A 21787-nucleotide genomic window follows, 5' to 3' on the forward strand; every position below is an offset into this window, starting at 1 on the left:
TAAGATCAACATCCAAAAATCAATTGGATTCCTCTACAAAGAGATTTCTGAAAAGGAAATAAGGAAATCAATACCATTTACAACACCTACCAAAACGATAAAATACTTGGGAATAAATCTTCCCAGGAACACCTTGGAAATCAAGGAAGGTACAAAGAAAACTACAAAAGACTACTTCAAGAAGCCATAAGAGATCTACATAAATGGAAGAACGTATCATGCTCATGGACAGAAGACTGAACATTGTGAAAATGTTAATTCCACCCAAAGCAATCTATACATTCAATGCAATCCCAATCCAGATCCCATCAACATTTTTTAGGAATACAGAAAAACAATCACTTAACTTTATATGGAAAGGAAAAGACCTCAGATAAGCAAAGCACTACTGAAGAACAAAGTAGGAGGTCTCACTCTCCTGGATCTCAAAACCTACTATACAGCCACATGGACCAGTGGAAGAGAATTAAGAACCCAGAAATAGATCCGTATAGTTATGGCCAGCTGATATTTGACAAAGGGCCAAAATCCATTAAATGGGGGAAGAGATAGTCTCTTTCACAACTGGTGCTGGCAAAACTGGATATCCATTTGCAGAAAAATGAAACCAGATTCCATATCTCACACCAAAACCAAAAACTAACTCCAGATGGATCAAAGACTTAAATGTTAAACCTAAAACTATAAAGTTCCTCAGGGAAAAAATAGGGGCAAATTTATGGCATAAATAGACTGTCAAGCTTAACCCAAAATGCACAAACAGAAGATAAACTGGATGATTAACTTCTAAAAATCAAATTTTTATGCACCTCTAAAGACTCTTCCCAAAGAGTAATTAAAAGACAACCTACAAACTGGGGAAAAAATATTTGCAATGACATATCTGACAAGGGATTTATCTCTAAAATTTATAAAAAACTCCAACACCTCAACAGCTATAAACAGACAGACAATCCAATTAAAAAATGGGCAGAAGACATGAATAGACACCTCACCAAATAAGATATTCAGGCACCAACAAACACATGAAGAATTGTTCCTGATCATTAGCTATTAAAGAAATGCAAATCTAACAACGAGATACCATCTGGCCCCAGCACTAATAGCAAAGTTCAACAAGACAGAAAATAACAAATGCTGGCAAGGATGTGGAGATTGGGTGCTCTCATATACTGCTGGTGGGACTATCAAATGATAAAACCACTGTGGGTATCAGTACAGCAATTCCTTAAGAAGGTGGAATCAGAAATACCATTTGATCCAGCTATCCCATTACTAGGTATATATATCCTAAAGAACTGAGAGCCAAGACACAAATGGAATACGCACATCCATGTTCATCATAGCACTATTCACAAAAACAAAGAGATGCAAACAACCTAAGTGCCCATCAACAGAAGAATGAATAACCGAACTATGGTACATACATACAGTGGAATACTATGCAACACTAACGAATGTTGAATCTTCAAAACACAGAATAATGTGCATGAACTTGGAGGACATTTTGCTCAGAATCACAGAAGGGCAAATATTTTATTAGCTCACCATTGTAAAAAGTCAAGGGAAGGTTTATGTATGGAAAGAATACTTTGTTGCTTACTAGGGATAGGAGGAACACTGCTAGATAGGTAGAGACAAGTATTCATTTAGGTAAAGGGAAGGGCAATGTACCAAGTGACCAATCAACATGGTGGCACTGAGGAAGAGGAAGACACAGAGAGGTACACGAGTTACAGACAACAAAGGAACTTTTTTTACACATACAATACTGCGTCATCAGTGATACCAAACATTAATCTATGGGAAAAAAGATGGGTAAATAGGCTGACAGGCATGTCTAGGCAAAAGAGAACATACCCATGATCATATGTAAGGTTGGCAGATGGTATTTCTACATGCCTATTTGTATGTGCCATAACAATGTCCAAATATATAATAGAACTAACAAGGGGCAAAGTTATGGTAACTTCTTGGCCACAGGCAACCACCGAGGGCACGAGTAGTTGAACCTGTGGACTTGGGACCATGGTCGCAGGGGACCATCAAGTTCAACTGGCATAATATAGTACACAAAAACATATTCTCCATCCTATTTCGGTGAGTAGTGACTGGGGTCTTAAAAGCTTGCTAGCGGCCATCTAGAAACAACAGGGTCTGTCCTCATCCAAAGCAAAGAATGAAGAAAACCAAAAACACATGGAAACAATTAGTCCAAATGACTAGTAGTAGCCCAGCGATCCTTCTCCTAGATGACCATCAGACCAGAAGAACTAGATGGTGCCTGGCTATCACTGTCAACCACTCAGGAAGGGATCAGTGCAGGAGATCCTGGACAGAGTAGGAGAACAATCTGGAACAAAACTCAGAATCAGGAAAAACAAACCAACCAACCAACCAAAACCAGGTTTACTGGTCTGATGACACCTGGTTGAGACCTCTGAGACTATGGCCTCTAATTAGTTACCCTTCACATCTGGAACTAAACTCATTCCTGTGGCTTCCAGTCAAACAATGGACAGCCACATAGGATGAACATTTGCATCAGGTAGATATACTCCTTAGGCTGATCAATCTTAGGAGAAGAGAAATGCATAGGAAAGAAGGACACGGGGAAGAGGTAGCTACAGGCGGAAAGTGGGAAGACAGACTGGGAACATGTACATGAATCACTGTGGGGAACTGCAGTCAATGTCATGAAACAAAAAAAAATTAAATACATGCAACAAAAACAAGAAACCCTATGAGGCAGATCCACTTTGTCTTACACGGCTGTTAGGAGTTGGAACTGGTTCAATGGCAGTAAGTTTAGGATCTGTTTTTGTTTAGTCTTGACTCTAAGAGCGGGTAGATTCTGTATTTCTGCTATAGAAAACTACAATATACTTTCTTGTTGCCTAAAAAAATATTAAATGAGCTATTATAAACAAAAAATGATCAGTTAACTTGACTTATCAATTTCAAGTATACTGAAGAAATCATCCCCAAGTCATTCTATCTTTGTAAGTTTTCAAGGACTTTTATGGCTTATTAAAGTTAAGATGCTTATTTTTATTTTTTTAAAAAAATAAATGGTTCCAGACTAAAGCTAACAAAATTAAACAAAACTCAACCGATAGCAACTTTTCGCAAATGGACCAATCTTTAAATGGTAAGCTCAATTTCAAAATTTAATGAAGGAATGGAAACATTACACCCTTCCAGAAGATCTCAGTTCTACTTTAAGTAGAGCACAGTTGAGCTACACAAGCACATTTAACTTTTCCTTTTTTTATTCTGTTACTCATTCATTTAACGAATTATGTGCCAGGTGTAGCAGATACATAAATAATCCATGTTTCCTAATCTAAAGAAGCTGTAGTTTAAATGCAGGAGATGGGACTATAAATAAAATTACATCTAGAAATCAATGAAGGCACAACCTAGGCAGGTTTTTCTTTTTAATCAGCCAAGGTCTGGGAGTGAGGAAGCGTTTACGTGAACATTTACATGAACCAGACAGCCTATTTTCCCAGCACACAGTGAAGTGCTAACTAAACCTGCTTTATCACTGGCAATCAGAATAACCTGAACTTATAAATCTGTTTCCCCATATGATACTATGAGGAAAAGAAAATGTCATGAAAGAGATTTGACTATTTCCCAAAGGGGTATATGCACATATGCAGAAAGATGCTTAGCTTAATGTCACAAAACAAGAAAATATCTAAAGAGGCTCAGCCTCCTTTTCTCAAACATTCCAACAAAATACAGACCCTTAATATTCAGCTTCATTCCCCCTACCTTGTTAACAGGAGATGGGATCTCATCTTCTTGTGGTCTTTTCTGTCCTCTCTTTAAAATGCTGGTAGATGGAGAAGCCAAAGGAGACCAGACACAGCGTGTCTGCACACCACTAGGACTGTCATTTGCTGACACAAAGAAAGGATCAAGTTCCCTTAATTTTTGAGGAGATAAATTATCCTCTGTTATCAGCTGAGAGACAGCTGTTTCAGATATTACAGGCTGTGGTGATTCCTTCACTTTCTCTACAGTATGGTGAGCTTCCTCCAAAGTTTCATTATCACAGTCCACGCTCATATGATTGTCATCCAATTCTGTTTCATCAGATTTATTAAGTTCAGTATTTGTGTCAGTCTTACTAGAGTCAGTCCTTCCTTCTTCAGTGTTCATTTCAAGTAGGTCAGGAACAGAGTTGTAAATTTCTGCATTCAATCTTTCTGTTTCAGCTTCTTCAGGCTTAGAAGTTTTGGTAGTCATATTTCCAGCCTCTATTTCTTTGAAATGATCAGTTTCAGCATTCACATCACTTATTACTGCTTCTTCACAATTTCTCATTTCAACACTCACTTCTTCAGATGATCCTGGATCAGACTTAACACTTCCTCCATCTTGTTCCCCAGAAATCTCAGCTTGAGCCCTCTCTTTCACAGGTGTAATAGTATCAGAATGACCAATTTCTGAATTAAATTCCTTAGTTGCTGCTTTAGCATTTTGTTCAGCAGCATCTGCTTTAGATCCAACATTTCCTTCATTCTTTTCTTCTGTTCCCTCCTCTTCAGAAATAACAGTTTTGGCATTCTCTTGTTCAGTGTTGCTAACTTCAGATTTATTACTTTCCAGATCCAACTGCATAAATTCAATTTCCTCCACATTGGATTCTTTTACTTTATATACATTTGCTTCAACATTAATGACATTCTCTTGACCTGATTCCTTCTTTGGGGTAGCTTCTTGATTTTTTTCTTTAATCTCTAATGGAGAACTTTCCTGTGAAACATTTTTGGAATCACCTAAAGACAGACCAACTGTTTCAAGATTTTTATTAGCTGTATCCCGACTTTCAAGAGATACTGCTTCACGGGAATCCATGCTGCAAGTTTCTTCTTTATCTATTTCAGGAGGAGGAGATTCTTGAAAATTATTTGCCTTCAAGTCAGTTTCCTTTATAATTAACGAATCATTAATAGAATCATTCTCCTCCTTAAGATCCAAATGAAAATTCACACTCTGATGCTCATCTAAATGTTTTACTTCTGAATACAGATTTGCTCTAGCAGTTTCTGATACAGTTAGAGGTGTCTGCAAATCTATCTTTTTTGTTTCGCTGATCTTTATATCATAATTTTCTGTGTTCTTTAACCCAGTGGATGGCTTTTCCTGAGGCTGTAATTTTTCTCCACAGCAATCACAACCTTTTGATCTCCTCACTCTCTTACTTCTCTTGTGTTGGCATTCAAGTATTTGGAGAGTTTTTTCAGAAAGCAATGAAGTGTCTGATGTCCCTGTTTTTGAGGATTCTCCTACACTGTTATTTTCTGTAGAATCTCGCTTATGCAACCTTTTGTTGGCATTTCTAGTCCTTAGATTTGACTCTGGCGCAGAGGGACTTGTAAAGGAATATTCTGTACATCTGTTAGTTTTACTCTTTCCCTCATATGTATTTGGTACCTCATCAACTTCTAACAAGTCTGAAGATACTGCAGAATCTTGAAGAGCTACAGTACTACTTTCATCTTTTTTGTCACAAGTCTTAGATTTATCACCTTCAGAACTTATTTTATTATCATGGGTCTGATTTTCAACTTTTATACAGTCCTGTTTTACCATTTTCTCTTCTTGATCTTCATTGTCAACACTGTCACTGCTTGTGTTTTTCCATTTTCCAGACCTCTTCTTTCTAGAACCTTCTTCTTTTGCTTCAGAACTGTCAGATTCTGAATTTTCTATACTGGAAAGCAAACCCTGGGATGCTCTTCTTGTTTGATACCGTGTTCGTCCCCTTATTGGTTTCTCAGAGGACTTATCTGCAATATCCTGGGCACTATCTCCCTCAGACTTAAGATTCTCAAGGTCTGGCTTTCTTCTATTTTGGTCCACTTCAGTGTTAGTACTAGCTTCCCCAAAACTCTTCTCATGTAAATTTCCTTGTACAGCTTGTTCAGAAATTAGCTGGTGCTTTGTTGACACGTCATCTTTTACATGCAATGGACTCTTCTGAAGAACCTTTTCTTCCTCTTTACGCCTTTCCTTTTTTAGGTGATTATTTTCCTTATCTTGGCTATCAGGGTTAGATTCTGCTGTTTCTGAACGTCGTCTTAAAGATCGCCTAAGAGTTTTCTGATTTGGAGTTATTGGAACCTGATTATCTTCATTTACCATTTGATCTCCTGATACTGTTGCTGGGGGTGTATTTTCTTTGGATTCCAAATTAATACCAGAAATTTTCTCTTCTATACTATTTTCCAATACCACAGCACTTTCTACTGTCGGTTTAAGTTTAGTATCTTCACATTCCATTGTAGATTCGGAAAGAGAAGCCTGATTATCTGGCACACAGTCTGCTTGATTAAGTAAAGCAGGTGGGTTATTTTCTAAGGCTACCATGCCATCAATATATTCCTGATTATTTTTCTCTTGTTCAGATCTCATTAAGGACTTAGACCTTTTATTCCCTGTTTGTTCGGCTTTACTTGATCTTCGACTTGACCTCTTAATTCCATTTACTATTTTTTCGAAGTCAGATTTTGAAATAGTCACTTCTCTTTTCTTTGTTTTGGGTGGATTATCTACTTTAGTTACACTTTCCTGGTTACTTTTCAGTGAAATGGTTGAGGACATATTATTCAAGGGAGATGGGCTAAATGGCCTATTTTCTGAGCCATCAAACTTTTCCAAGGTAATAAAGGTTTGCCTTCGGCTTGTAGGCTGCGGAGTTCCAGAAATAGTGGCATTAGAAACTGAGCTACTACTGACACCAAAATTGTTTTCTGTATTAGATATGCATTCCGTTGAAGTTTTCTCTGATGAAATTAAAGATTTTTTTCTGGTATCATTATTATTGCTCAGTATTTCTGGATTGGTTCTCTCAAAAGAACCACATTCCTTATTTAAAAATGAAGCCTTTTCAAGATGCTCATCCATACCACAGTTTTCCATGACATCTTGAGGAATGATGACGTCACTCTCCATTTCCTCCTTCTGCAAAGAAATGTATATATAGATTAACCAGAAAATAAATTCAACTTTCTGGGGAAATTTTAATTCAAAAGGCAATCAATGACCTTCCACATATTGCAAATACACCAAAGATTCTGAGACATACCATTAACTTGTATCCTTAATTAGAAATATGCAATAAAAGCCAAATAATTTTATCTGTGTACGTGTGTATGCATGCACATACACATACAAATATACCACACACACACAATTCTGTAAAAATCTGCTAGTGGGAGTCAAGAAATTTTACCATAAATCTAAAAAGTAATTAAATGAAGACCAATAATCTTTTCACAGTTTAACAAACTCCATAGTGGAAGGATGATTATAAAAAACCCCAGTATATTAATATACCGTAATCCTCATCTTGGAATCTTCCTTTGGTTTTTCAGTCAGATTAGGAATTTCTCTGAAATAAATAATTGTATAAATTAGAATATGATTTTTAATTATCTAAAAAGCAGAAAACCAGTTATGCAAAGTTCAATGGCTTCCATACTTACACAGACTCTTCCTGACTATACTGAGAAAATAAGGTATCTTGTGAAACATCCAGATTATTATACATGGCAGGAATATCACCCCTGGAAAAGATTTTATATAGAGGAAACTTCAAAATCTGGTGACTGTTCCCACATTAGACAGCAGACTTACAATTTAACCCTCTATATGCCTTTTAAAAACAGATTTAAAAAAAAAAAAACAGATAAAATCACAACTTAGCTATTTATTTTGCAGATTTTTGATGAAAATATCTTCCCTACATTCTCCTCATTCCCTTAACTCCAGTAAAGGAATTCAATTTAGCAATGTTCAGGACAATATCAGACGGCTTTATATAGTATGATTATGGGTGGTACATCTTTAGCACACATAATACCTTAGTGCTAAATGCAAAATTATAGTTTGCTTCATGAAATCTAAGTGTGAATATAGAACATTCAATTCAAAATAAAAGACCAACAAACCTCTTTGTTTTGAGTACTTCTTTCTGATGTTCAGTTAGTATTCTTTCCTTTGTTTCTTTTCCTTCTGGTGGTATAAACACAAAGTCCGTAGACTTTTCTTCTTCCAAAAGAATTTCATTCTTTATTTTTGTAGATAAAGATTCCAATTTCAACTGCAGATTAAGAAAAAGAATTTCCAAATTATTTTCTAATACTTTGATTTCTAGCAACTGATACAGGTTTTCAATAGTGAATTGGATGTCTGAAGTTTAATAAGCCTATGCCATATATCATTGCCAACAACAAATAGTATAGTGCTCTCTCAGTTCTCCTTTGGCCTCCAATGAACAATCAGGAAATAAAATAAAGAAAAATAGAGTTCCTTAAAAAGCAGGCAAAAACACACAAATCAATTTCATTAGTTTGCTAAATGGCAGCTCTGGTAGCGTAGAGCCTAAGGCACTTGACTGCTAACCAGAAGGCTGGCGGTTCAAACTCACCAGCCACTCCTCGGAAGGAAGGTTGGACAATCTACTTCCGTAGTGATACCACCTCAGAAGCCCAAGTTGGGGTTGCTATGAGTCAGGTCTGACTCGATGGCACATAACAACAACAACAACGTTTGCTAAATGGAGAGTGTATTTGCAATTCTCAAGTTAAAGCACAATCTGTCAAGTAAATATACCCTATATATCAAGAGCTATGGTACTATGCTATCTTTATAAAATTGCAGGACAACTAGCATTGCTTTCATTCTATTTCAAAGTATCTAAGAGTTATGTCAGAACTATTTTTTAAAAATAATATTCTTCTTGAATAATGTCATTTCCCTCGGGCACAATGTCATGGTTTTAGAACATCCCTTATCAGACATCAAAAGAGAGAGAACATATTGTCTGTCACCACTGCTCTGTCAGATTGTTATACTATGGTGGTCTGTGTGTTGCTACGATGATGGAGGCTATGCCACGGGTATTTAAAACACTAGCAGGGTCACCCACAGTGGACAGCTTTGAGATGAACTTTCAGACTTAGACTAGCAAAAAAAAAAAGGCTTGGTGATCTTTCAAAAATTAGCCAACTTTTGAAAACCCTATAGATCACGACAGACTATTGTCTGATAAGCCTCTTAGGATGGAAGGCATTAAAAACATACAGTGGCTTCATCAATGGACTCAAATGTAACAATGATGAAGAAAATGGTGCAGGACTAGGCAACATTTTCTTCTGTTACACACGGAGTTGCCATGAGCCAGAGAAAACTTGATGGCAATTAACATCAACACTTGTTTGAAAACAGGTTAACTAACAACTAGCAAGACACTTAGTTTTAGACTGAGGTTAAAATACATGTTTTATGTAGATACTTTTACATTTTTTTCCTTCCAACTGAAAGCTGTATGCTCTTAAATAAATTTTTTAATACTTGAAAAAAAAAGTGTGCAATAAATGCACACTGGAAAAACATACTTTGGCTGGTGGTTTCATATTTTCTTTTGTATCCTTTTTCTGTGCCAAAAGGGAATCTCTTTTTCCACTTGATTTTATTTCCATGCCACTTATCTTCACATTTAACTGTGAATTTTCTGTCTGTTTTTTTAAAAAATAAAAACAATTTTAGTAAAGTACAACTGTTTTTCCATCTCTGGTTTCTCATGTTTTAAAAATTAATTCTAGTAAAATGAATACACATTTCAAATCATGCCAAAGTTCTTCCGATTATTCAAGCCTATTAAATATATGTCAAACAAAGACAGGCCATCCAATTCAACAATAGCAAGTATGTTTTGCTGGAAATATTTCTAAGAGATAATCAAAGACATAAGTTAAAACTTCTAACTGAAAATAATAAATTTAAAAAGCATTAATGATAGAATACTGACATACAACCACATTTTCCCTCATAATAGGAATATATGACTTTTATAGGCCAAATTACATTTGAGTCTAAAAGGTTAGCCAAAGAAAATTTTAATACCAAACTATAGTAGTTAGCTCTTACTTTTATTCTTTACAAGTTCTAAACAGCAAATAGCTATACCCTACCTATTACTGAATACAAAGAAGTTTTTTAAGGATGCTCTACTTCATGGATATACAGTAATCATACCTTCACTCCTTCAAATTTCTAAGTCTTTGCATATTAAATATTATTAGCCAAAGTTACCATTGTCCTAATGGGTGGTATGATAGCATAGAGTTTTTCTGAGAGAAGGAATGACAAATTTGATGGCAAAAAATGAGAAATTGAGGGTAAATCTTGCTTAGAGAGGGACTAATAAATATTATCTCTAGCTTACCTAACATTTAACTGTGTATTTCAACAATTACAGCCTTTGCAAAACAGCATACGAGGTACCTTAGTTCAATAAATATTATTAATGAATACAAATCATACATTATTTACATGAGTTTCTGGTGAAAATTACTACCATTAATTTATAAAAGTCTTTCAGTCCAGATCAGGCGTATATAGGAAAATCCTGTGTTACAAAGATCTTCTGTTCATGATTTACTTGTTCATCACTTCATTAGTACACTCAATCCAAGCTGATCATTCAATTTAAATTTTTGTCCTTTCAAAAATTATAATGAGACCTAATTAACAAACTACTCCAACATCATTTAAAAGTTAAAAAAACAAATAAACTTACTGCATCTGAATATGGTTCACTGGATTCCTCCATAGTTTCAACGTTTTCCAAACCAGGCAACAGAAGCAGTAATTTTTGTTTAGCTTGTCTTAGTACCGATCTTTAAAAAAGGAAATATATGTACACATACACATATTTCAAATAGTACTGATCATAAAAAAACATAAATATATATATACACACACACACATTTCAGACAAACAGTACTGATCATAAAAAGTAACTATTTTAATTTAAAAGTAGCTAAATCACATGTTCCTTAAAGAAATTATAGACATTAGAATTTTTCTCCAAATTTCTCAGAATTTCCTAATCTTTTATAATGACAAATTCCAAATAAAAGTAGAATCACTACATTAAGCATCAATTCCCAGCTCTTCCTCGTTCACCTATTAGGAATAATGGATAATTTTAAATTGCCTTTTTTTGTTGTTCCTAAAAGCAAGGTTACTCTAAGCAAAAAAGTCAAGTAATGTTTAATTATGATACATGTCAAATAATACTTTAAGAAATCCTCTGTAATAATTCCCCATATGAACAGTTCATTAAGATCAAAACACAATTTACATTATCACAACAGAATAGCTTTATAAGAGTTTTGTTGTTAGCATACTTTAACTCTTCCGGATAAATCAACATCGACACTTTAGCAAATGTGGAATTCCAGAAGTGAGCACTCTGTTTTCGAATCTGTTTGTTCTTGTGCAGAAATATTACACATAATAATGGGGAGAGCTGTTCAAGAAGTTCACTGTCATAAGTCCCAGTGTAACTGGACTGCAGACAAGCAATAATTTCTCCTAGCAGCTTTTCTAACTAGGAAAAAGGAAAAGTTTGTTAGGGCAACATTTGGATCATTACTTTTAAAATAGAAAAAACTAAAAGCACAAAACACACTATAAACACCAACCCATAGAACTTAACGACATTTTTTTTTTTTTTTAATTCAAAGGATTTTAAGAAAGCCACTATTCACCCTTTACATATGCATCCCTCTTTAAAAGGTGACAAATTACTGGGTAAACTTACTTTGATTGCTGGTATGACAGCTGATTAAGAGCTTATTTTCCCATGATAAGAAAAAAAATTAAGTTTTTATATTAATTATAATAAGAATTAATAGCTGCTTACACAAGTTTCACCCAGAAAACTGTGGAACCAATCAACCTTGTACCTTAAGGGATGAGATGGGGTTAATGAGTTATATGAAGTTAAAGCACTCCAATAAATCCTCTTTAAAAACTATCCTTTGATGTGCCCACGTCATATTCCCATTAAAAATGAAGTATTATGCTCAAATAGGATTATGTTTAAGGAAGACATTTATCTAAACCCTACTTTTTTTTTTTTTTTTTTTAAAGTTAAGTTTTATGGACAATAGTCTTTTTTACCTTGTTGTTCAGACAACTATACACTTTAGGGACTTCATCAGGCCTGGGGGGATAAGAACACAAAAAATGCAGTACAATTTGTATTTTAGAAAATTAACATTACTCTACCTCTATTAAGCTAAACCTAAAAATACAGTACTACATCCATAAAAACAAGCATACATATAGTGCATGAAGAAATGCCATAAGATTTAATTAGTGAAAAAATAAAACCATTACAAATAATGCATGGAAAAAACCCATCTTTTAAAAAATAAATCACTTCCAGTAAGATGGAAGAATAGGAAGAAAATTACACAGACCTCCTTCAACAAAGAAAAGGAAAACCAATTGACAGAGATGCAGAAGATAATCCTGGAACTCTAAGCTTTGAAAGGAACTATACAGAAGTGGATTAGGCATCAACTAGTGGAAATACTCCTCGGAAGGAAGGTTGGGCATTCCTACTTCCGTAGTGATACTGCCTCAGAAACCCAAGGAGGGGTCACTATGAGTCAGGGCTGACTCGATGGCAAATAACAACAACAACAAAAGTGGAAAAACCTGAACAACAACAGTGAGTACAGAGACGGTTGGAGCTGCGGACTGTCAGCTACTCTGACGAGACCAATAACCTGAATATTTCCAAGTGGTGTTGGGACCTGAGAATTGACCTGAAGTTCAGTCCTGGTCACCAAGGGCTGTAGTGACAACTGCTCTGGTGCCCTATGACTACGAAAGGAAACAGCAAGGAGGGAGACAACCTAAGCTGTGGACTTTCTGCTGTCTGGAGGGTGCAGCCATTTTGATTGTTTACACGTGGCTGCCATTTTGGATGTTTTTAAGTGTCAACAATTTTGAATTTTAAAATAGCATTCTCATTCGGATTCCAGGGACCTAAAAACAGGCTCTGTTTGCCAGGGTCAGCAAGGACATACGAGAGGGGCTGACAAAGCAAAGTAGTAGGTGGTGAGTGTGTAAGTGCTGTCAACTGGTGAATACAGGAGCATAGCACAGTACCCTGCTTGTATAGATATCATACAAACAAAATGAAAATTGTGGGCAAGTCATTCTAACATTTAATCACCAATTAAATATAAACACAAAAAAATCACAATGCCTTGGAGACAACAGAGTATCACATTACACACAAAGAAACAAGATAAAGCAGGAGAAACAAGGGACCAGGATACAGACCCAAAACACATCCCTGATGAAGACACAGCATTGGAACTCCCTGACAAGGAATTCAAAAGAATTGTATTTAGGTATCCTCAAAGGATTGAAAGACAGATCAAGGAAAACACAGGCAAAACCCTACATGAATTTTGCAAGAAAATACAAGAACAAAATGACAAAATAAATGAGAAATTAGAAAGATTCTAAATCTATAGATAGAAATCCAGAAGACTAATACTACAGTGTCAGAAATAGGTAACACATTGAAAGAGCAAAGGAGTAGAATAGATGTGATGGAAGAATTAATGAGACTGAAGACAGATACATGAATACTTCTTTGGAAAGGGATCAAACAGAAAAAAGATCAAAACAAAATGAAGAAAGCCTAAGGTTCATATGGGATACCATTAAAATGAATAACCTATGTGTCACTGGAATTCCAGGACAGGAAGAGAAAAATGAAACCACTGAGAAAATTGTCCAAGATTTGTCGGAGGAGAACTTACTTCCCGAATATGAAGAAAGATGAGAATATATCCATTCAGGAAGTCCCAACAAACCCCAAACAGGATAGACCACAAAAGAAAAACACCAAGACATATCATCATCAAACTCACCAAAAGCAAAGACAAAGAATCATGACAGCAGCACGGGAAAATCGAAAAGTTACCTACAAGGGGCAACCATTAAGACTAAGCTCGGATTTCTCAGCAAAAACGATGCAGGTGAGAAAACAATGGGATGGTATATATAAAACCCTGAAAGAGAAAAATTTCCAACCAAGAATTATGTACCCAGCAAAACTGTCCCTCAAATATGATGGTGAAATTAGGAGATTTCCAGATAAGCAGAAACTAAGGGAATTTGTTAAAACCAGACCAACCTTACAAAAGATGCTAAAGGGAGCCCTTTGGACAGAGAAACAACAGCAGCCAACAACAACTGACCATTAACACACATGATGATATAACCCAGAAACCAACCCAGCTATGGAAGTATCCAGAGTGAATGGGTCTACAGGATTGTAGGCAGTGAACCAGACACCAACCGACAAATGAGGACAACTATAAACCAAACAGTGGGAAAAAAATCTGGGTCATTACAGAACTTCTAGATGGTAGGAAAGTCAAGATAGAACAGACTGTTCTAAACTTGGGAAGAAAATTATAAATCACAGGGTAACCTCAAAGAAAAATGATAAACCTTCACATCAAAACAAAAAGAGCACCGGCACAAATATTCAGCAAATACTAAAACAATAGCAATGAAGGAAGTGGTAACATGATTCATAAACAAAACGAGCTCAGCATAGAAAATTATATGGAACAAAGAAACCAACATAATGAAAAAGCACATGACAAAAATGACAACAACAAATTCATATTTGCTGATAATTACTTAAGTGGCAAGGGACTTATCTCTAAGATTGGTGGAAAACTCCAACGCCTCAACACCAAAGGAATTAACAATCCAATTGAAAAATGGGCAGAAGACATGAAGAGACACTTCATCAAGAAGGATACTCAGGTGGTCAGCTAATACATGAAAAGATGCTCACAATCATTGGCCACCAGAGATATGTAAATCAAAACAATGAGATAAACCATTTCACCCCAGCACTGATGGCAAGGTTCAATGACACAGAAAATAACAAATGCTGGTGGGGATGTGGAGAGATGGGGACTCCCATACACTGCTTGTGTGACTGACGATGAAGTGACACAACCACCGTGGAAAACAATATAGTGATTTCTTAGAACGGTGGAATTGGAGATACCATTTGACCCAGCAATTCCAGTACTAGATATATATCCTAGAGAGGTGAGAACCAGGATAGGAACAGATACATGCACACTTATCTTCATCACAGCACTATTTACAACAGCAAAAAGATGGAAACAAGCTCCAGGCCCATTAGTGGAAGAGTGGATGACCAAACTATGGTACATACACATACTGGAATGCTATGCAACACTAAAGAATAATGTAGAGTCTGCAAAACACCACATAATACGGATGAACTTGGAGAACATTACACTGAGTAAAATAAGTCAATCACATCAGAACAAATATAGTATTAGTTCGTTGTTGTGGCGGGTCAAGGAAAGGTTTATACATGGAGGGAAACTTTCTTTGTTGGTTGCTAGGGGTGGGAGGGGCCGGGTGGGAACACTTAAAAAAAAAACAACACAATGCATTGACCCATGTCACTTTAGTTTTGTGTATTTCACTGTACATAAATTATATTGCAATAAAATGCATTAAAAAAAATTAATCATAGAAAACCATTAGAAACAGACCTCAAATTACTAATTACTTGCCCCTAATTTTTCTTTAAAAGTATCAGTTAATTTTGATGAAATAAGGATTAAAAAGATTTGCAAAAAGTTAATGGAATTGCAAACAATGTCACAAAAGAAAATGTGTACAAACTGTTGATCAGAAAACTAATTTGTTCTGTTAACTGTCACCAAAATCACAATAAAGTTTTTTTTTTTAAAAAAAGAAGTTAATGGAATTTGGAGTCGTATTTTTTGGTTTATAAAATCTTTGCCTAAGACGGTCTGTAAGTTCATTTATAAAAGATAAACTCTTATAAGTGAACTACAGGAGCTCTAGAAACACTAACACAGTGACAACAAGATGCAGACACTTAAAAGAGTGAGATTCTTATCTCATAAAAGAATGGTAAAAGACTCATACAATATAGTAAGTGCATAATACCATATAATTAACTGCAGAACTGCTTGTCAAGTATACTTTCACATGGCATACATTTAACAGGTATACTTGTTTACATAAGCAATACTGAGAAGATATGTACTAAATTAAAAAAATGACACATAAGCATGCAAAATAAAAGAGCTTTTCAATTTCTACCTCATAATTCTGTACTATTTCAATTATCTTTTTTACAGAAGCATAGTTTAATATCTAACATACACACACACTAAATACTCTATATTAAATTGTAGAGATTACCCATCTACAGAATAACAAAGCTGTTGTAAGGAACCCACAATCTAGTTGTAAAATGTATACATTTATTACAAAAGTTTTAAATACTTACTTTGTGTTTTCATATAATAATGCCATAGGTCTTGTCAAAGTTGCAAATATTTTTCGGATCATAGAAGGTAAAGAAATGTGTCCAAGTACGTTGGAAAGAATACTGATGATTGACTGGCCAACAGCAAGGAGAGTATCAGAATGTACCTCCTTGAGGCTCAGAGCGTGGAAAGAGAATATCACTTTCACAATAAGCTTAAATAAAGAAGCCAACTTCCCCAGGGGCTCCTTCTTCTTTTTGGACCAATCTGAAGATGTCTGAGGTGCTAAGATAAAATTCAATTGATTAAAACCTCAAGTAGAGAACATTGTCACTGCCCACCTTCAGAATTTATATCTGACATTTAAATGACACCTACATAGTCTAATACATGTATTTTCGTAGTGACATCCAAAAATAAACCTTAAAATTATTTACCATTAATATGTAATCATCACTAGAACATTATTTGAAGAATGACAACCAGAAACAGAAAAATTATTTGCTAGATTTAGAATAAGAATCCAAAAAATGAATTCTCTAAATAAATTATAAAATGCATTTCATATTTTTTTTTACTTACTCAGAATTTTAACAAATATAGAATAGTACTACATTGTAAAACAGGTTCTAAAAATAAAAGTCAAAATTTTTTTTTAAAATTGTGATTTGGGTGAAAGTTTACAGAGCAAATTCATTTTCCATACAGCAGTTCACATACACTTTGTCTCATGACACTGACTACAATTTACCCCAATGCAACAGCTCCCCTCCTCCTGATAGTTACCTCTTCCCTGTGTCTGTCCCTCCATGCACTCCTGCCCCCTGAGCTGTCTCCCTGTGCATAAACAGCGCTTCTTTCTCCCATGATTGTTCTCTCCAAGGAGTTTATCTACTTTGGATAAATGTTCAACTCATATGCCTGTCTTTTGTTTGGCTGGAAGCCACAGGTGGGGGGTTCAATTCCAGACCTGAAGGGCAGTTAAGGGCCATAGTCTCAGTGGTTCCACCAGGCTCTATCAGACCAGCAAACCTGGTCCCCTTTGTTTTTAAAAATAAAAGACAATTTTTAAAAGTAACCATTTCCATTAGAAATAATTATTTCCTGGCTCATCTATAATGCAATGAATCCTATACATAAAAAAAGTAATACGTCAAAGATCCAAATACTAGGGGGGAAAAAGGCAGAAAAAGAAGCCTGCTACCTATATTTCCTAAACAAAACAAAACAATCTCTTAAAAGCACTCTTCCACTTTCCTTTGTACCTTTTTAGACCCCATCTTTCTCCAGATACCTACCTATGGCTGATGTACACCCACATTAGTCTTGCTAAGAAAATTACACCTTTTTCAAATTATCTTTGCCTTTCCTTCAAAACAATTCATTGCTTTAAGGTAAGAACTCTTGGACTTAAGAAAAAACTCTTATTTAGTACTTGTTAATTAAAAATTACTGCTATGTGAATAAATGAAAACAACAACAAAAATCCCCAACGGCTGCTACTAAAAAGAAATCAACTATCAGTTTTGGAGTAACCTGGAAAAGTTACCCAGTAATTTTTGGCAAAAGCACTGGTGCTTCGGTGGCAGAATTTCTGTCTTCTACACAGGAAACCTGGATTTAATTCCTGACCAATGCACCTCACACACAACCAATATACCAAACTGTCAGCCGAAATTTGCATGCTATGGTGCTAAGTGGCTTTTGTGGACCTTCTACAGACTAAGATGCACTAGGGATAAAAGGCTGGTGACCAACTTCTCAAACATTAGCCAATGAAAGCCCGATGGATCATGACAATATGACTGACAACCAATCATGGGGATCTTGCAGGACTTGGCAGCACTCTGTTCTCTTGCATGTGAGATGGCCATAAGTCAGGGACCAACTCAACAACAGCTAACTACTACTACACTCTTGGCCCGGATGCCGAGACTGAGGAGACAGCCAGGTGCCAGGAGATAGTTACAAACAAGGTACTAGTCAAAAACTGTATTAAGAGCAATGGGAACCAAGTTCCTTATGGTTTAAGAAGGGAGGCATAAACACAGAAAGAGGAAATGAAGACTAAGGAAGTTAAGTGGCTTGCTCAAAATAATACATCAACAGTAGAATCTAGGGCTCAATTCTCCTAGGCCAATGCTCTTTCCATTTCACCACAGTACCTCAGACTTATCCAACAGGGGCACAACTTTTTATTTTTAAGCAATTTAAATTTGTACTTTCAGGTCTGGAACTGAATTCATTCATGTGGCTTCCAGCCAAACAATGGATAGCCATATGGGGTGAACATTTATATCAGGTAGATACACTTCTTGCAGCGATCCATCATGGGAGAACAGAAGGGCAGTGCCGGCACCGGGAGGGAGCTCAGGGGGGTGGTAGTGTATGGGAGGGAAGGACATAGGGAAGAGGTAACTACAGAGAGGAAGTGGGAAGAAAGCTGTTACTGTGTGGGGAATGGCAGTCAATGTCATGAAACAAAATGTGTACGAATTGCTACATGGAAAATGAATTTGCTTTGAAAACTTTCACCCAAATCACAAATAAAAATTAAAAAGAAAAAAAAATTCCCTGCTATATGTTAGAGCCATGCTATCTGATATGGATAGAATCCTGAAGATGTCGGTACTTTAATAAAATAGCCCTCAAAGATTTTTTTCCTGAATGCAATTTCAAATAGTAGCTCTGAGACTTACTAGACATATATTCTTGGGCAAAAAAGACTCAACCTAAACCTAAGTAAAATAACTTGTATCATTAGGAAATCACTTGTTTTATTAGAAGACTCTGTGTATGTGTGTGTATGCACACACAATACGCACACTGAGAACTAGCATAGTAAATCAACACAATTCACAAAGACAAAATGTAACCGAAACGAGACAGGAAAAGCCAAAAGAACAACTGTTCAGTTATGCTCATGAAATCTGGGATGAATAAACGAAGGTAAAAAATACTTACATTTAACTTTAGGCTGATGTTTAATATTATATGGTGAAAAGTCGATGCAATCAATCATTACAGTAATAACATAAATAAGTCTATCCAAAAACAATAAATTCTAGGGAAAAACAGTAAGTATTGTATTAGAAACTTTCAAAATAACTCTGGCATAGTATTCAACCATAGTGAGCACCAAAAATCTCACATATTTATACTATATAGAGCAAACTTCTCAGTTAACTGCTATGCACCAAATACTATGTTTCTTTACATTTACGAAAATAATTCAACTTTAAGATGCCAGTAAAATTCAGTACATCAACCAATAAATTGAGAACAAAGTATTATGTCTATAGTTGATTCTTTTATAAACTTGAAATTACAAAAATGTCTTAATACATCCAGTGAAAACGAAACAAAAAACAAACAAGTTGCTAAGCTCTCAGCTCCCTTCCTTTCCTCCAAAGGCTCCACCCCAATGCAAACGAAATAAAAACAAATTCACAGAAAGGGAAAAAGACCCTGAATAGCCAAAACAATATTGAAGAACAACAAAGTAGGAGGCCTCATCCTTCCTGATCTGAAAACATACTATTATAGCCACAATCATCAAAACCGGCTGGTAGTGGTTCAATGACAGCCACAGACACCACTGGAATAGAATTGAGATCCCAGAAGGAAATCCATCCATCTATGGGCATCTGATTTTTGACAAGGGTTTCCATTTAATAAGGAATAAACAGTCTCTTTAACAAATGATTCTGGCAAAACTGGATATCCATTTGCAGAAAAATGAAACAGGATCCATAATTCACACCAAAAACAAAAACTAACTTAAAATGGACCAAAGACCTAAACATTTTAAAACTAAAAATAAAAAGTTCCTGGAAGATAACATAGGGACAAAACTATGGAACCTAAATTTTTTTAGGAAAAGATTTTTAAATACAACTACAAATCCACCATCAACAGAAAACCAATTAGATAGCTGGGGTCTTCTAAAAACGAAATTATTTATGGCTCATTAAAAGACTTTACTAAAAGAGTAGTAAGAGATCCTTCAGACTAGGAAACTCTTTGGGAATGACATATCTGATAAGGATCTATTCCCTAAAATATATAGAAAGTTCCCACAGCTCAACAACAAAAAGTCAAACAATCCAAATAAAAAATGGGCAAAGGACATAAACAGACACTTCACCAAACAGGACAATCAAGCAGCCAACAACCAGATGAAAAGATAGCCATAAGAGAGTAAATCAAAACCACAATGTAATAACATCTCACCCCTGCAAAAATGGCATTGTTCAACAAAACAAAAACAATAAATGCTAGTGAAGCTGTGAGGAGATTGGAACCTGTCCCCTAGCTGGTGAGATCATAAAAGGGCACAACCACTATAGGAAGCAGAATGGCACATCCTCAAAGCTAGAAATATGGGTATCTTGTGCTCCAAAAGCACAAATCCAGACTGCTAACCAGAAGGCTGGTGGTTCAAATCCACCAGACATTCCCCGGAAGGAAGACTGGACAATCTACTTCTGTACTTCTGTAGTAGATACTGCCTCGGAAATCCTAGGAGGGGTTGCTATGAGTCAGATATGACTTGATGGCAATGAGTATGATCCAGCAATCCCACTCCCAGGTATAAACCCTAGAGATCTAACAGCAGTGACACAAATAAACATAACCACACCTATGCTCACTGCAGCACTATTCACAATAGCAAAAAGATGGGAACAACCTAATTGCCCATCAATGAATAAATGGATGACTAACTGTGGTACATAAATAAAATGGAATACTACCAAAACCAAACCAAACTCACTGCTGTCAAGTTGGATCCGACTTATAGCGACCCCTTCTTGGGTTTCCGAGGCGGTATCACTACGGAAGTAGATTGCCCAATCTTTCTTTCTGAAGAGTGGCTGGTGGGTTTGAACTGCCAGCCTTCTGGTTAGTGGTCAAATGCCTTAGGCACTACACCACCAGAGCTCCTACACAGCTACAGATAACAATGAGTTTCCGAAACATAATATGGATGAATGTGGAGGAAGTTATGCCAAATGAAGCAAGTCAATCACAAAAAGACAAATACTATCCCACTTTCTATAAAAAGATGAGAACAGGTATACATACAGAAAACAGTGTTCTTTGGTGGTTACTCGGGGAGGTGTGGAAGGGAGATACAATCACTTTCTAGACAGTGTACAGTTGTCATTTTCAGTGATGGGAAAGGCAATACTAATGGGGATAAAGTCTGCATAACCTGACCAATGTAAATGATGACACTAATAAATACACAAGAATAAGAGACATTTTTGGTAAATGCTGTAATGTATACAATTTTGTAACAGCCCCAGTAACAACTAAAAGATACATGTGCTAAAAAAGGATGGAATCCTCCCTAACACATTTTATGAAGCAAGCATAACCTTAATATCAAAACCAGAAAAGACATCACTCAAAAGGAAAACTACAGACCAATATCCCTCATGAATATAGATGCAAAATCTTCAACAAAATCCTAGCCAACAAACTTCAACAACATATCAAGAAAATCATTCATCATGACCAAGTGGGGTTCATACCAGGTATGCAGGGATGGTTCAACATTAGAAAAACAATCAACATCATCC

At 35.8% G+C, this 21787-nt stretch overlaps 1 protein-coding gene across 1 annotated transcript in view; it reads right to left on the bottom strand.

The window, feature by feature from the left end:
- Positions 1 to 21787, bottom strand: part of RIF1 (replication timing regulatory factor 1) — a 64690-nt gene that overhangs the window by 5969 nt on the left and 36934 nt on the right. Inside the window, exons 20-29 of the mRNA XM_007934935.2 lie at positions 19167 to 19266; positions 16223 to 16487; positions 11995 to 12037; positions 11217 to 11419; positions 10604 to 10703; positions 9420 to 9539; positions 7971 to 8122; positions 7506 to 7586; positions 7357 to 7411; positions 3784 to 6981 (exon numbers count right to left, since the gene is read on the bottom strand). Coding sequence (XP_007933126.1) covers positions 3784 to 6981; positions 7357 to 7411; positions 7506 to 7586; positions 7971 to 8122; positions 9420 to 9539; positions 10604 to 10703; positions 11217 to 11419; positions 11995 to 12037; positions 16223 to 16487; positions 19167 to 19266 — 4317 coding nt within the window. The remainder of the gene's footprint in view (positions 1 to 3783; positions 6982 to 7356; positions 7412 to 7505; positions 7587 to 7970; positions 8123 to 9419; positions 9540 to 10603; positions 10704 to 11216; positions 11420 to 11994; positions 12038 to 16222; positions 16488 to 19166; positions 19267 to 21787) is intronic.

The sequence above is a fragment of the Orycteropus afer genome, unplaced genomic scaffold (assembly GCF_000298275.1).
Source record: "Orycteropus afer afer isolate SDZICR_OR568_19922 unplaced genomic scaffold, OryAfe1.0 scaffold00023, whole genome shotgun sequence".
In the NCBI taxonomy this organism is placed as follows: Eukaryota; Metazoa; Chordata; class Mammalia; order Tubulidentata; family Orycteropodidae; genus Orycteropus; species Orycteropus afer.